Source organism: Gallus gallus, chromosome 13, assembly GCF_016699485.2.
Source record: "Gallus gallus isolate bGalGal1 chromosome 13, bGalGal1.mat.broiler.GRCg7b, whole genome shotgun sequence".
In the NCBI taxonomy this organism is placed as follows: domain Eukaryota; kingdom Metazoa; phylum Chordata; class Aves; order Galliformes; family Phasianidae; genus Gallus; species Gallus gallus.
Window position 1 is genome coordinate 7,028,259 of NC_052544.1, and position 16,032 is coordinate 7,044,290.

At 37.1% G+C, this 16,032-nt stretch overlaps 1 protein-coding gene across 13 annotated transcripts in view; it reads left to right on the forward strand.

Moving 5' to 3' along the window:
• Positions 1-16,032, forward strand: part of GABRB2 (gamma-aminobutyric acid type A receptor beta2 subunit) — a 335,870-nt gene that overhangs the window by 260,893 nt on the left and 58,945 nt on the right. For all 13 annotated transcript variants that reach the window (XM_046900320.1, XM_040646866.2, XM_046900322.1 and 10 more), the window contains 1 exon segment: positions 9,735-9,817. In XM_046900320.1, coding sequence (XP_046756276.1) covers positions 9,735-9,817 — 83 coding nt within the window.

Genomic DNA, 16,032 nt, shown 5'->3' on the forward strand with positions numbered 1-16,032 from the left:
TAAATTGGAAGAGTAAATATGACCACTAAATCACCAATTGTTAAATAATCCATGTTTTAAGAATGTTAAATAGATCTATGTTCTACATAATAAATGACCTGTCTTTATTAATACAACCAAAACATTTCTTCTAAGGTTAAACAACACTGGATTTAAAACCAAGCACTTCCAACCCAATTAACAGGGATAGCTTCTTGTCCTTCTTTACTTGATAATGATGCCTCCCAAGCACTTAGTAGTGCCGTATCAGCCTGTTCCTTTAGACAGTGGCAACCACGTTAGGTGATGAGCGGTTCCTGTGGGAAGTTAAGAGCAAGAGAAATAGCTGGAAGTGTCCCGTGAATTACTCCACTGGCCTGAAGAATGTGGCTGTTGAATATTAAGGGATTGTGTCACTCCAATAATTCATTTTGCCTCAGAAATGTCTTTAGCCCCCATCCCTTTGCAGTTTTGTGAGGTTTCAACAACTGATGCCTATGAAGTGTTTTTAACATGCTTTGATCTACAAATCTTTCTGATCAGTATTTCTACAAGTAGATGAATATGATGTAATTGCTATATGGTGCATAATTAACATCAGTATTAAAACCAAATTTTATTACAAAAGTATGGTTTGAGTTTGTTTTCCCATTTTTTATTAAAAAAATGGAGTGATTCTAGTACATTAAATTACTGCCTTTTATAGGGAACAGCTTTTAGCTTTTTTACGTGGAGACTCAGAATGATAAACTCAATCTGTTCAGTAATAACTTGTCTATGGACATGACAATGGCCTCAGAAAGAGCCATGAGAATCCTCCCCCAAGCTTGTAATTTCACTATGCCCCTTTTAATTCTACGAGACAGGCCAGCTTGCTATCTATTATGGCAGTTATACCACTCTAATGCCTCAAAGTAGGCCATCAGTACTGCTTTACATACACTTTCAATGCATGCATTAATGGTTTTGAAAACTGGCTGTGCAACGTGGCCAATGATATGGTTCTACGAAGTGTTCATGATGTGCTGACATCACAGTTTTCAAACATAAATAAATACGATAAAGTAGTTCATTGCCAAATTTCTTATTGCAGCAGTGGTGGTGGTGAAATCTTACCATCTGCTGATTACAAATATTAGTCACGCAGTAAAATTGGAAGTGAAATGATACATTAGTAATATCACTGTGCTGTATCTAGATAACAGTGTTGTTAATATCTTCTAGTGTTATGGCCCTAAAGTCTGAGGGAAATATGTAGGATATTTTGAGACTTTAAGATCATCCCTGTTACTTGCTTGCGTTCTTTCTTTCTCTTTATTGACAGTTAATATTATACTGGTATTTGAAAGGATGTCAGTAGGATGGAATTACGTTTCTGGACAAGTGCCTCTTATTGTTCCCTAAATACCAGAGCAAAGCTGAAATGTTTATTTGCAAAGCAAAAGATACTGATCTTATGATCATAGTCAATTACAAGGACATTTGGTTTGTTCTATTGAATGAATACAGTAGGTTTAATCAGCTTGATTGCTGGTAGTATGAAACTGGGAAGTTTCTCATTCCAAATTTTTGCTGGCTGCATTGGGTTAATATTTAGAAGGGAGGGGAAGACAACTGAGAATTTAGTTACTTCGTTGTGGAAGTCTTTCTGAAGCTTAGCTGCTGCTTGTGCTTTCAACATTCACTGCAGAGAAAGAATTCTATTTCAGATTGTGTAGAAGCTTTTGATAGTGAGCAGCTTTTCTCAGAGAAGATGCTGTCCTAACAGAGGTAAGGGACTCTATGAGAGAACTGTGGGCGCACAGTTGTTAAAGCTGCAGTAGTTGAGGGGGCAACTGCATTGCAGTGGATTGAATTGTCTGTTTTAGGTAACATTGGGTTGATCACAGAGAGAAGAGTAAATGAAGAGAAGGTGATTTAAAACTTCATTCATAATAATGCTCTAGATCTGTTAGATCAGGGTTAAGAGGAGAAGAAAAAACCGATATGTTTGGGAGTGTGGGTTTTTTTTGTTTTGTTTTTTTTTTAATCTAGAATAATAAAGATACCTATACAGTGAGTTAGTTATTGGGGGAAAAATATAGAAAGAACTGGTCTAACTGAAATCCTACAGTCTTGTAGGGAGGTGGTGCAGTCTGTTCCAGTCTGTGTGGTTGAAATTTTCTAATCTTAATTGATTTAATAAGGATTAACCTGTATCTGTTATTCTGTAGGCCTTTTCAGAGTTTGCCTTAATTCTGATAGTTAACTGTCTTCTGGTTTGATTGCTTTTGAAGTACCAGTCCCACTTCAGCTCAGAGACACTTTGTTTTACTTTTGTCTTCAGATTTTCTGGGGGCTAGAATTTTACAGGTCACTGCTTGGCTTTAAAGGTTCTTGAAAGAAACATGATAATTTCAAGTCTGCATTATAGATTTTTTTTAACTGATTTATTTTTCCCTTTTTGGATCTGAGGGTAATTCTGCTTATGAAGAATCCACATAAATATAATATTTCTATTGACATTTCCCTGTGGAAAATGAGTCGTCTTATTCTGACTCACAAAAGCCAGAGGAATAAGGCACTTTGGGCTCTTATCTTGCTGCTTCTGTAAGAATTACTAAATAAGCTGAAGTCGTAATTCAGCTTTTGCCTTTTTTGCTGAAGGTTGTTTTGACTTTCACATAAATTTTTAAGTTGGGTAAAAATTTCCTTCTCCACAGTTCTGAAAACACCTTATTGTCAGATCATCCGCTTCAATGTTTTCCTGAATAGGCAAGTAGTTAGTAATACCATTGGTGAGATTTTGTGAAAGAGTTTTGCTGAATTAATTCTGTCACAAAATATAAATTAAGAAAATAGAGAATAAATAAATGCAATTTCTTCATAAGATCATTGTCCTGAGCACGATTTCATCACTAACTGAGGAAGGAGCTGTAGATTGTGTCAGCACCAGCCCCATCCACCTTGCAGGAAGGTTCCATGAGCAGCTGTGCCCAGCACTTCTTGGAGATTGACTTCTGCTGACATTTTTGGGATGGAAAGCAGAAGTTGCACACTTGTTAATAAGAAGCACATAATTCTACACTTAAACACAATTCCTGAGGGAATCAAACAAGACTTTCATGCAGGTACCAATGTTGCAGTATAGAATGGGAGTGCTACTATGCTGTTACTCTCTAAAGACCCCATGAAGGGGTAGTCAGTGGGGAGTTTGATTCTAGATGAGCTATTATAATGTGTACTTTCTTCTACATTTTCAGCAGCACCATTATCTGCAGAATCTGCACTGGGGCAGTACGTATTTTGTGAAAAAGTTACTTCCCCCTTTTCTTTTTTTCCTTTAGGTTTTAAATTATTTAATTAAGCATTGCATCTTTATCATCCAAGAAGAAAAAATGATAATATTGGGTATGTATAAAGTTCAGAACAAACTGCCAGTTAGACAGTGAGAGTTAGATACCAAATCCTTGTAGCTCATGAGAAAGCTCTAGCTCACTTCCAATTCATATTTTCAAAACAGTAAGTTAACTGTTTTTGAAGAGATTGTAATACGTTTTATTCTTACGTACCCTTGTAGAAGTTGAATTAATTGAAGAAAAATGAAAGGCAAGAATTAGGAAAGTTTGTGGTGAAGGCGTTCAGAGTGTTTCAGAATGCATGGAACATTTTTCTCTTAGAACTTGAAGAATTGTATTTTTTTTGTTCAGAGGTGTTTTGTATATGTGATGTATTTGTTGTGTGCAGAATGACTTGTGAAAGCAGTTTAAATTTTTAAGAAAAAAAATAGCTGCAATTATGCAATTTTTGTTGCAGTGCTGGCCTTATCTCAGTGAAGTGCATGTCGTCATTCCTACTGGAATAAGGAACATATTTTGCAAAATTTTTGGAAGTAAAGCTTTCAGTTTTCTAGTGTTAGGCGTATAGCAGAAGTGTTATAAACTGGAAAAGTAGAGGAGATGGACCAGCCCTTTCTTCCAAGGCTGTTTCTTTCATGGACTGACTCAGTCACCACGCTCATATTGCTTCAGTGTTCTGTAAGTCCTATGTTTTTTTTAGGGATCTTCCTTTTATTTATTCATTATTTCTTTTTAAAGGGAGAAATGAAGTGAATGCTGAAAGACAAAGTTACAATTCCCAGTGATAAAATATTGAAATTCTGAAATGCACCTCCTAGTTCTTCTGGTGTATCTGTTTCATTGTGTTCCATTGGTGTTATCTTCTAGAGGAGCTTGTAGTATTTCAGGGAGAGGCTGAGGTTATTGTACCAGAAGGTTTTTCTGTTATGTGCTTTTTGCAGGGATTTGAATTGTGAACATAATGTTGTGGCTGAGTTTGGGGCTTAGTGATAGGATAGCAAGCAATGCTATCTAATTTTAAAAAAATTTAGAAAGCTGTGTGGGAAAAGAGATGGAAGAAAACTAAGCATCACTACACACAAATCTACAGCAAAAATCTGATCCTTCAGAATCACAATTCTTTTACTACAAAATAACAGCGAAATTCTCCAGCTTTCCATGAATCTTTTGGGCTGACATTCAGATAGAACCCCGTCCTTCACCAGAGAAAATAAGGCTGAGAAAGAAGGATCACAGGCAGATATATTTAGTTTGCTCTGAAAAATCTCGTGTGCTTTTTTTAATCAACAATCTGAAAAACAAGATGTAGATGTCAAAGGTTCTGTATGTTTTCCAGCTGCCTGTGTGTTGTCAGCGCCAAGAATTCTTCCCTATCTTGTATTACCTTTAGAAGAAGTTTTAGCATGGTATATTTAGAGTTGTGCCTTCTAGCTTTAACAAGTACTCTTAGTGCTTTCGGGGACTGCTTGCATATGTAAGTGTTGGGCAGGAAATAAGCAAAGAGAATATTTGAATGTCATTAGGTAGGTAGTCCCAAAATGAGAAAGAAAAGCAAGAAAAGTTGGAGCTCAGGTTGAAATATGTCGTTCTGAGAAGAGGTATTAGAAGACGGTATATTAGCGTCTTCTATTCATGTAGAATACGTGAATACTCATTACTGTATTCTATTCACGGAGGAAGGAAGGTCCCCATTCAGAGGGACCTTGACAGACTTGAAAGGTGGGCCCGGGAGAACCTAATGAGGTTCAACACGGCAAAGTGCAGGGTTTTGCACTTGGGCCGGAGGAACCCCAGGCATCTATACAGACTGGAAGGAGCAGTCCTTGAGAGCAGCTCTGCAGAGAAGGACCTGGGGGTCCTGATGGATGACAAACTTAACATGAGCCAGCAGCGTGCTCTTGCAGCTCGGAAAGCAAATGGTATCCTGGGCTCCATCATGAGAGGGGTGGTCAGCAGGGACAGGGAGGCAATTGTTCCTCTCTACTCTGCCCTTGTGAGGCCCCACCTGGCGTATGTGTCCAGGTATGGAGCCCCCAGTACAAGAAAGACAGACAGCTGTTGGAGAGGGTCCAGAGGAGGGCCACAAAGATGATCAGGGGGCTGGAGCACCTCCCCTACGAAGACACTCTGAGGGAGCTGGGCTTATTCAGCCTGGAGAAGAGAAGGCTGTGGGGTGACCTCATTGCAGCCTTTCAGTACCTGAAGGGAGCCTACAAACAGGAAGGGAGTAAACTCTTTGAAAGGGTGGATAACAGCAGGACAAAGGGGAACAGTTTTAAGTTGAAAGAGGGAAGATTTAGGTTGGATGTTAGGGGGAAGTTCTTTACAAGGAGAGTGGTGAGGTGCTGGAACGGGCTGCCCAGAGAGGTTGTGGATGCCCCGTCCCTGGAGGTGTTCAAGGCCAGGTTGGATGGGGCCCGGAACAACCTGGTCTAGTAAATGGGGAGGTTGGTGGCCCTGCCCGGCAGGGGGTTGGAGATTCGTGATCCTTGAGGTCCCTTCCAACCCAGGCCATTCTGTGATTCTGTGATTACAGCTTCTGTGTAAACTGAGTAAATAATTATTAAGCTATTGACACCAATGAAACTGTTTCTACATTTTTTTTTTTTTACATTAAAGCACAATGAGAAACTCTGTGAACAGTTTGAAATTGAAAGATCATAGCTGAACGTTCGGCTTTAAAGATGGTTGTATAGAAATATTGCTTGTTTATCTGTTGTGAAAGCCAACAATCTGTGATCATATTCTATTTTATGTGAATAAGCAAATGAAAAATTCTGTAAACTCTGTAACCAACAATAAATGTGTTTTAATTTAAAATTAGATGTGTTAGTGTTTCTAACAACCTTGAAACACGTTCAAAATCCAATGTTACTGTTCAGGAGATTGATTTATCGCATTACATTTTTTCCCAGATTGCCACGTAGTTGAAATGGGATGTGCTTGCTGCTGCTGCCAGTGCTTCCAACTGTCACACAGCAGGGCTGCTTCCGAGAAGCAGAGGTGATTAGTGGGTGTTGCTGCAGTACATGGCTTCAGTGGCTGATTCTGAGAGAAACAGATAGCAATTCCCAGTCAGTGTGCACAGAACTCTCTGATGAAGTCCATGATGAAGAGCCACAGTCTGTTAAGGGGCATGGTTTCTTTGCAAGCTTCTTGGATTGGTCCTGAAGCTGTTAGTGGAGAATCAGATTCTGCCTTAAGATCTGAAGCGGAATCACAAATGTCTTTGACAGAATGTGTGTGCATACATTTGAAGAAAGAATTAATCCTTGTATTTTCCGGGGCTTCTGCTTTGTCTTTGACACAGTAGGGTCACAATCTGTCAGTGCTGGAGCAGGGAGTGCATTACGCAGTTCTCACACTACCACTCTGCTCGGAGGAGCTATCTGAAATTGTCACCTTCTTACTCATCATTTCTGCTCTGTCTGTAATAGGTCAGAGCTGCTTCCTTCCAGGGCAGTGCTGCTTCTTATTCCCCATAGCTTTGCAGAGACACTGTAGCTCCAACAGGAATTAAGGTTCTGTCCATCTCCACATATCAGTAGCACGGCTGTCCTCTCTCTCAGTGATGTTCTTTATTCTGCAGTGATGTCAAAACTATTTAAGTTGCTATTCTGCTATTTAAATCACACTTGAACTTATAGGAAGGACAAAATATATTAGATTTTGAAAAAATAGCCGTTATCTAGTACTGAAAAAAGAATTATTAACACTACCAGGACAGTATACTTTTTTTCATCTCTTAAGTTCTAAGTGTTTTAAGAGTTTCTTATGGTCTTCAACCAAAGTTGAAGGAGAAAGGAAAGAGCAGGGCCAGTTTTTCTATGTGTTCTATGGTGCATGGAACCTCCTCAAGGTTTGGAGACAAGGGCAAATTTCCAGTTTTCTCTGAAGTAAGAGTCACCTGAGTTACTGGGAATTACTGGCAGCAACTTCACTTTCCCTACAAGATATTTGGGGTGCAGATTTCTTTGCACTGAAGACTGGTTTACATTGTTAAGGATCATAAAATGAACTATCACAATGTTTTTCTCTGACAGCAGATGAAAAATTAGTGTATGAGACGGTTCTGTACCGTGTTTCATTTCAGTGTTTCCATGAGAGCACTGTTAGTCTGTTATCATTCCTAATGACTGCAGTGCGTTGAGTCACAGTGCTGTTTTTGTAAAGCTTTGGCTTTCTCTATTGTTTGTTCTCAAGGTTACATTATACAGAAAATAAAATCTATATTTTTTCACTAGCCCATGCTGTGTAAAAAATATTTCTAATCCTTTTATGAAAATTAAAACAGCTCTGCTCTGAGTGCAGGTGGTAGTCCTGCTTCAAGCATTCCTAACTATAACGAGTTGCTGATTCTTCCATGCTCTTTCATTACTAATATTGTTTAGCCATTCACCATGAGTTGCAAGCCATTAAAAATTATCAGAAGGCAGTTTTGTTGCTTGAATAATTTTGAAGATGAAAGGTAACTTTCTATTTTCCAAAGGTGAGAAAAGTCAGGGTAAAAAAATATAAGGAGGTGTGAAGAGAGGAAAGGACAGATTTCTTATTTTTTTCCAATGGATTTGCATTATGGATAAGACCGAGCAAGTGAGTTCAATTAAAGACATTACTGTAAATGACTGTTTTGATTTGATTGAAACTCTGCCCTACTGATTTTTATTGCTGCGCTTATTTTGTTTTTGTCTGTTTTCATTGTCTTCTTTCTGATAAGTCACCGTGCCTTTTAACGATTAGATAACAATACTTCTACAGAACTTTTATCCTTGCTGCAGCCTTTGCTCCCTTTTGTGATATTTGCTGCATCCCTAAGTCCTATAGAATGGAGGTTAGAATTGACAGTGCTTGGCTCCTCTATCTGTATCAATGGATGCTTTTCTGGGTACAGCACTGATGGTGTTTTTGCCTTCGTTTTTAAGGCCTTGGTTTTGTAGATTCAAGTGGGAAGTATGTGTTAATTGCAGAGAGGTATTGGAGAACTTAGTAGTCAGCCAGGCTGGTATTTCTATGTTTTGTGCACTTAGAACTTACTTAAACACTCGGATGTATTCTTCAGTAGTTTCCTTTAGTTAAATGTTGGAAGACTTCCATTCAGGAAGAGACAAAGGATACTTGTTCTTTCCATTGCTGAAATTACAGGGCTGCTTTTTTTTTTTTTTTTTTCTTTCCTGGAATGACAGCAAAATGTTGTTAGGCTCAGCAGTAAGGATAGTAACAAGAAATATTTATTGTTTTAATACTGTTTAGGTGCCTTGTGGAAAGGATTGTTGAAGGCAATGTGGAGTGAATTTTGTCTGTCTGAAGCAGTTGTAACTTCTTGCTTCTGGAGGAGAGTAGGTATTGAAGGATGAAGACTGAGGTCCATCAAGTGAAATTGAAGAGGGTAAAAGAAGTTTATGAACAGTTACTGAACAATCTAAATATCTAATATAGAAAATCTTTGTTTCTCTGAGAAGGCTGTATAAATTGCCAGGCTTTAGTATCTGTGGAGGAGAAGGGCTCTTAGCAGATGGAGGGGGAAAGAAGAAGGACTAGAAACATCTCTGTTAATGCTCCAAATATCCACTTGGCTCCACTTGCAGTATGTGCAGGATATAGTTCTTTTGAATATTGGCAGATGCTAAGTAGCAGCCTTTTTTTAATTGCTATAGGTAACACACGTTCTCAGGAGAGGAAAAAAAGGTTTTTTGTGTACCCACTAGGAAGCTTTACAGGTACACAGTTAATAAAACGCTGCTGAGCACTGTGGTTTGATTTGTGTTATTATGCTTAGGATTATTCCTGTGTTATATCTATCCACACAAGATTTACTGATAGTACAGATGTTTGTCTCCACATCTAAGGGAGATGCTTGACGCATGTCCAGGTTTGGTGTTGAGGCACAAATGTGGTCTGAACCTTTGATGGAAACGTTGCTGAAAATGTTTGCTTGTTAATGTGAAAATAAAGTATTGGTTAATTTGCAAAGCACTGTGGAACAAAGGAAAGAATAATTAAGTTTCGTATGAAGGGGTTTGAGTATTAACCCAGGATATGAAGTATGCATCTTTCTTTGTTCATCCTCTGATTTCTTTTGCTACCTTCCTTTAAGACTTCCTTTTTTTGGCTTTGTCGGTATAAAATGGAAGAAATAATGCTATCCAAATTCATGGTGAATTTTTTCAGGATAAACTGATCTCTGATTATTAATGCTTGCAGTACTGTGATAATGTTAATGAAGGATACCCTGTCCGCTTGCCCACCTGAGTAGCGTAACCCTTTTGGAACAGCATCAGTTACAAGTAACCAGCATACACAATATTTTAGTAAAAATCAGCAAGTGTCTGTAGAAATATATTTTCTTCTTTCAGCAGTGTGCAGTCAAAGAAAGATTGGAATGAGACGCAGTAACAAGCTCTTCTTTTTCCTTCCTAGAATTACAACAACAGCTGCTTGTATGATGGACCTACGGAGATATCCGCTGGATGAACAGAACTGCACGCTGGAGATTGAGAGCTGTAAGTACTTCTGCAAATCCTACTTATTCTCTGGTCAACTGCTTCAGACATTTTTATTTCCGTTTATTTATTTATTTATTTATTTATTTTATATGCTACTAACCTAGTTGTCTCTCTGTCTGATGACATTTAGATCCTTGTAAACACATGCGAAAAAATAGCTCTCCAGATGGATTAGTAATTTGTGGCACAAGGATTAGCAAAAGTTATTCTGCTTTGATGGACAATTTTCAGCTTTAAAAGTCTCATTCAAATGCCTTGTTGGAGTTCATATGAGGAGCATGAGGATTATTATCAGTTCTTTATCCTCCCTTACAGCTGAACTGTATTGCAGCTTGTTTCCGTTTATAAATGATGGCAAAAGGTTAGGTTTCTCTTTTCAATAGGTGTGTTATGATTTGTTTGTTTTTTAACCTCTCTCTGTACTTAAGCTTTCAGGTGTGCAATACAACTTCTTATATATTCCAATTTAATATCTGGTGTCTCTACTAAGATATCCACATAGATAAAACTTGTGTTCTGAAATAGAATTTCAAATCTCTTTTCACTGAATCTTTAGCAGATTCTAAGTACATCAAATCAAAACAATTCATGTTCATTTATATAAAGACAATGTTGTAAATGTGCAATACTTGATGCTAAATAAGATCGTATCAGCAGTTTCAAGATACATGTCCTTTTTCAGGGGAACTGTATGTAGCAGATGGAGTCTATTATTAAGTTGAATGGGGCACATAAATGAATAGTAATGGCGTTAAGATACAGTCCACAAAACTGTATTTAAAAAAATACCATATGTATTTTAAAAGATTGTATGGGACATTTGTGTGTATGTGTGAACAAAGTGATTGTAGCTTGTGTAGCAGTCTGCTAAGAGCTTGGTATGTTTGAGCTTCTTTTTACTGATTGAGAAAGCATTTAAGAATGTGATTTAAACTCAGGTCTAGTTTTCATTCGTTTAACATAATTTAAAGATATATCAGAACCTCTTCCTGAATTGCACTTGTGACACTGCTGTTTAATCTACATTTATGTAGTAAGCAAAATGAGTCTTTATCATTAAAGTTCACCCCTTCTCTAGACTGAAACACACAAACATCAAATGTGAGAGACTTCGCTCATTTGAGAAGGGATAAAATCTTTGGGTGTTTTGCAGTTGATTATATCATTTATATTGATGGCATTTGATTTGGAATTCCATACCTGCAGCCTTTAAAAATCAGCCTTTTATGCTGATAGTGTGTGAGAGAATTTTGTGCTTATACATCTGTATTTACGTTTATAGAGATGCTTGAAATTGTTGCACTTGGCATGAAATATACAGTATTCATTATATCACTGAAAAGGAGGATGTTTAATTTCCCATAGCCATTAGGATGCTTATGGGGAAACTCCTCTGTGGCTCTGTCTCTTAGCTCAGTTGTAGCATTACAGCAGTAAAGTGGATTTAAAACAGGATACTGTGTTTAGCTGGCCTGCCTTTCATTGCAGTAATAAAGGTCATTAAAGAATGTGGATAGAAGTCGTGCTTGAACCACACTTTGAAAGAATTTCATGCTGCTTTAGAAAATTATTACGCTTTATACATGTCACTCTGTCCAGGTGAAAATCTGTATAATCTTTATAAATTGCTTCAGAGAAAACGGTAGTAGGTAGGTAGAGTAAATAAGACTGAAAGTGACTTTGAGTCATTTTATGCAGATACTCAAGTCATAATCACTGATTAATCTCCATAATCTCCGTACTGAAAGTAGCTTATTTTGTTGGCCTACTGGTTCTATTGGACACTTCTTTCACCATTGCTTTCTTGTGATGGTTAGAAAGACTCTTAATTCTGTGTCAGGAAGGTACAAAATTATATTCACTGCTTGTGTCAGCTGTCCTTTTTAAAAAAAAATTATTTTGTTTTAAAGTTAATGTCTTTCTCAGCCCTGCTTTAACTGTTACAATATATGTAAAGAAAGTGGTCCCCTTATAAGCTTCATATCATAAAATGTGCATACGCCAGTCTGTTTTAGCTTTCTCATAGAAGAGCATTGTGTGATTTTATGTTAAAAGAAATGCAGAATTAACAAATACTAGTTTCTGCAGGTGCTGTAGTTTATCATTCTTCTTCAGGATAACAAGTACCACAAACCATATTCTGAATTAAGTCTCTACTGCATTATGGAATTTACCTTGCTCTTTACCATCAGTGTAGTCCAAGAGCCACCTTTGCCTTTTTTCACAACTGCTCAACTTCTGTAGATGCCAGCCTTTCCTGGACCATTACAGTAAGTTTTCCCTTCCTAACCCATCTTACAGCAGTGGGATCTAGCTCTTGGTGTAAATATTTTTGCATATCCAAAGGACACATGACTTAATATCTTATAACACTCTTCACATAAATCAGCATTCTTAATTTAGCTACAAACCTCAACGTTATCCAGTTCTTCCTATTTGTTGTCTGTGCAGTGCTTGCAGGTCTTCTTCCATTCAAAAATTTCTTCACACAGAAATACTAACAAATATTAATGATAACAAAGAAAAACTTACCTTGCAATCATTCCCTATACTGAGCATTAGCTATTCTGTCAGTGTAGTACATTTTTTCACACATTATTAGTCAGTATTTAGTAATTGTCTTCTCACAGGTAGACCCATATCAAATATTTTGATAAAGTACAGGTTAGTTGTACTTGGACTGGAAAGGCAGTAAAGGTCAGCTAGAAAGATCTGGCTCAAAACCTTTTGATAGATTCTTATACCGTTTCCATGCTAATTAATGTTTCTAATGCCCTTCCATTCTTTCCCTTCTTCCTTCATCACTACTCCTATTATTGATGCCAGTTGTCTGGCTTCTTTTTAGGTGCCTGGATTACTTTTTTTCTATGTGTGATTGCCGTTATTGAAATATGGGGACAGTATCAATTTTTGTTAATCTAGATTTCCACAGATCTAGACTAATTTAGACTAAAGCTAGAAATTACAGCAGAACAGGGTTTTATGTTAATGCAAAAATATAAAATGGGAGAGGCTGTATAATCTGTTAAGGTACAAGAGACAGCACTTTACCTGCTATAGTATTGAGACTAGATGCTGAAAACATAAGAGAGGATATTCCTTGATGGTTTAGAGAATATCAGTTTTGAGAGCTGGAATCTGTTTTTTTCTTTTTTCTTTTTTTCTTTTTCTTTAGTGTGAGGGTAGTTTGTTTCTCTCTGATTATTTTTGCTTTGCTCAGATGTAAACGGGGCCAAAATACGTAGAATGTTTGGTTTTCCTAATACACTTCTAAACTTTTACAATGTCTTTTCTATAATGGTGTAATCTATCCACCCTCCCTTTCTTTTCTTATTTCCCAACACACTAAGTAGCAGGTTTATAATACCAGAAGGAAATCAACTTTTCTCTGCATTCAGTTCTTGGATTCACAACTTGGAGACAGCAGAGATCTTGTTCTTTATTACTTGTATATTGACCTTTTTGCTTCCTATCTCAGCTGTTGTAGGTTGAAGATTAGTTGAGTTTCTGATGATGTTCTTGAAAAATTTTTCCTGCTATCTCCTGCTTTTCTGAATTTGTAACTATTGAAAGGAATTCCTTAGCAAATCAGTTAAAAGACTAGGGGGAGCTAAAAGGCAAAAAGAAGTACTGGGAAGTTTGCAGAACACTGGCTTGTATTCATAAACGTAAATAAAATATCATGTTGCACCTTCTTTAGCGTTACAGAGAGAGATGATTGTGATTTGAGTGTTTTCAAATGTAATTATTCTACATTCATCTGGTAAATTTGGACTTCTGTCAGTTTTAATTACATAGTGACATAAAAAGACATTAAAGTTCACTTTAGTTCTTTTTTCTCTCATTTCATAATGTGTTTGGCACAGCTATATTTATGTTATATTGGAGTATAATTCAGAATACGCCTGCTGTGTGACAATGATATTTTACGTTTCTTTATTGCTTTTGAATAAACAAGAACACTCTGAGTTTCTTTGTAGAAATGTATTCCCAGAAACATTTTCCACAGTGTGTTAAAGATGTGGCATTAAAAAGAAATTCAAGGCCTACTGTCTGATGCCAAAGCAAACAGGGCACTTGAAACCAGGAAAAATGGCAGCATTAGAACAACTTGTACAGGAGGGGAGGAAGGACTGCTTTGGTGATGAATGAAGAACGATTGTTTTGGAGACATTTACTTAACAGCCAGGGATGTTTTGATCAGAAATACCTTTCAGATTGAATTTTTTTTTTTTCAGTATGATGCCAGAAATGCCAGAGAAGCATGCTAAATAAGATCGGTTAAAAACTTCCGTTGGGTAACAATGTAGAGAAAGACTGGAAGAACCATGGTGAAAGAATATCATTCCTCCCAGTGTCTGTATAGCCTATTATAAAACACTTTCTAATCAGACTCTCTAAATGCTCATCACAAAAAAAAAAGAGAACTAATTTTTGTGTGCTGAAGGTGACCTTATAAGCACGTTCAAGGCACTGAAAAGAAATTGAAGATGCTTCTTGTTGAAGTACTTTGCAGATGGTTGCTCTGGCCATCAATCAAAGCTATAATCAGGTCACTTGCGACAAAGAGTAGAACTCCAGGAGACGACCAGGCAACGTCTTTTGGGTTAGAGGTGGATGTGCCTGATGCTGAGCAAGAGGCTCTGCTGTTCCTGAGGAAACAGGATGTTCAGCAGGGGAGGCTACCAAGGGAACACATCACTTCCAATATTTACATGGTAAGTGGAAAGCTGAGTACATGATGTTTGGGCCACTGAATATCAGAATCTAAATAGTGGTTCATTGTATTATTCTTTTCATTTATCAAACTTAGCATGTCCCCTTTGTCTCTTCAGCTAAGTATTTTTTTGCGTAGTAGGCATTGTACAGGATAACATGCCTCTATGAGTAGAAGTTGACCTCATTATCAAAGCGCACCTTTTTTCCTTCTTGATTATCATCTGCATGTTGAGATGTCTTAATTTGGATTGTAATGTGGATTCCTTGGGACAGGTACTACAGCCTTTATTTGTCCATAGTAATTTCATTTTAAGATATCAAGAAGAGAATAAAAGAGGTTTCATTTTAATGGTGTAATGCATACTGACAATGATGAGGTGATCTGTGACTCCCGTGTGTAGCTGGAGTGATTCAGTAAGGGCTAAAAAAAAGTACCAACAAAAACAGTACATGATTCTTCTGACTAGTATGAAGAAGGAAAGGAACTTTAGACTAACCATCAGTGCCATATGACTGGGGAAGGTTCTATGGAAGTGAACCACTCTTTGCAGTGTTTTGATAAGTGAGTATGAATAACAACCACTGGGGACTTTGGTCAGGCTTTTCAGACAGGAATTCAAGTAACATCACAGGTGTATTTTTCCTATTACATTATGGTTACTCTATAAGGAGGTACTATATTTTATTTTCTTTATTTCTTAGTACATCCTTACAGCAGTCTACGTCTTGGAAGCTCTCATAACAAAAATGAGAGGGTGTACAGTTTCCAAATGAACAAAGAATGATACAGAAATTCTGTACCAGCTTCTTAATGCTTTGAAGCAATCTGGAGTTAAATTTAAAAAGCAATCTAATATCCAACTTATACTTATCAGCAAGGACAATATAGGCAATGTAGTTTTCCACAAAGAAATTCATAGCTTGAAGCTCACTTTTATATCATTCCACTGATAAATGTAGAAACTATATAGAATCATAAAAAGTTAGAGACAAAAGGCAAATGGTTCTAAAACTTCTAAAGCATTTTGCCTTTCCTAACTAGTCTGAGCTGTGATATATTTTTCCTATTTCACTTAAAAGTGTGTTTTATCAAGGGATACTGGAAACAAAAAGGACCCATTTTCAGAAAAACCAATTTCATTTGCTAAAGGGTCTGGAAAAACTAAATGTCTATGAAACCATCTGTAGAATGTCATTCTAGCAGCTTCTCTGATAATTCTGCATACAATAAATAATCTAGAAGACTACAGAGATAATGGTTATGACATTTTACAGCCCTGTTTCCAGAAGGTATGAATTTTTCAAGGTAAATACTCGCTTTTTTTCTGAAGTGAGCAGTAGGATCTCTGTTATACCATCACATATTTCAGATAGATATTTTTTACTGACCAGTGATTTGTTTGAGAGAAGTAAGTATAAGAAATAAGCTGCATTAGAAGTACTTCATACGTAGTCATGATATGTGTCAAAATTCAATGCAAAGACTGTTCTTT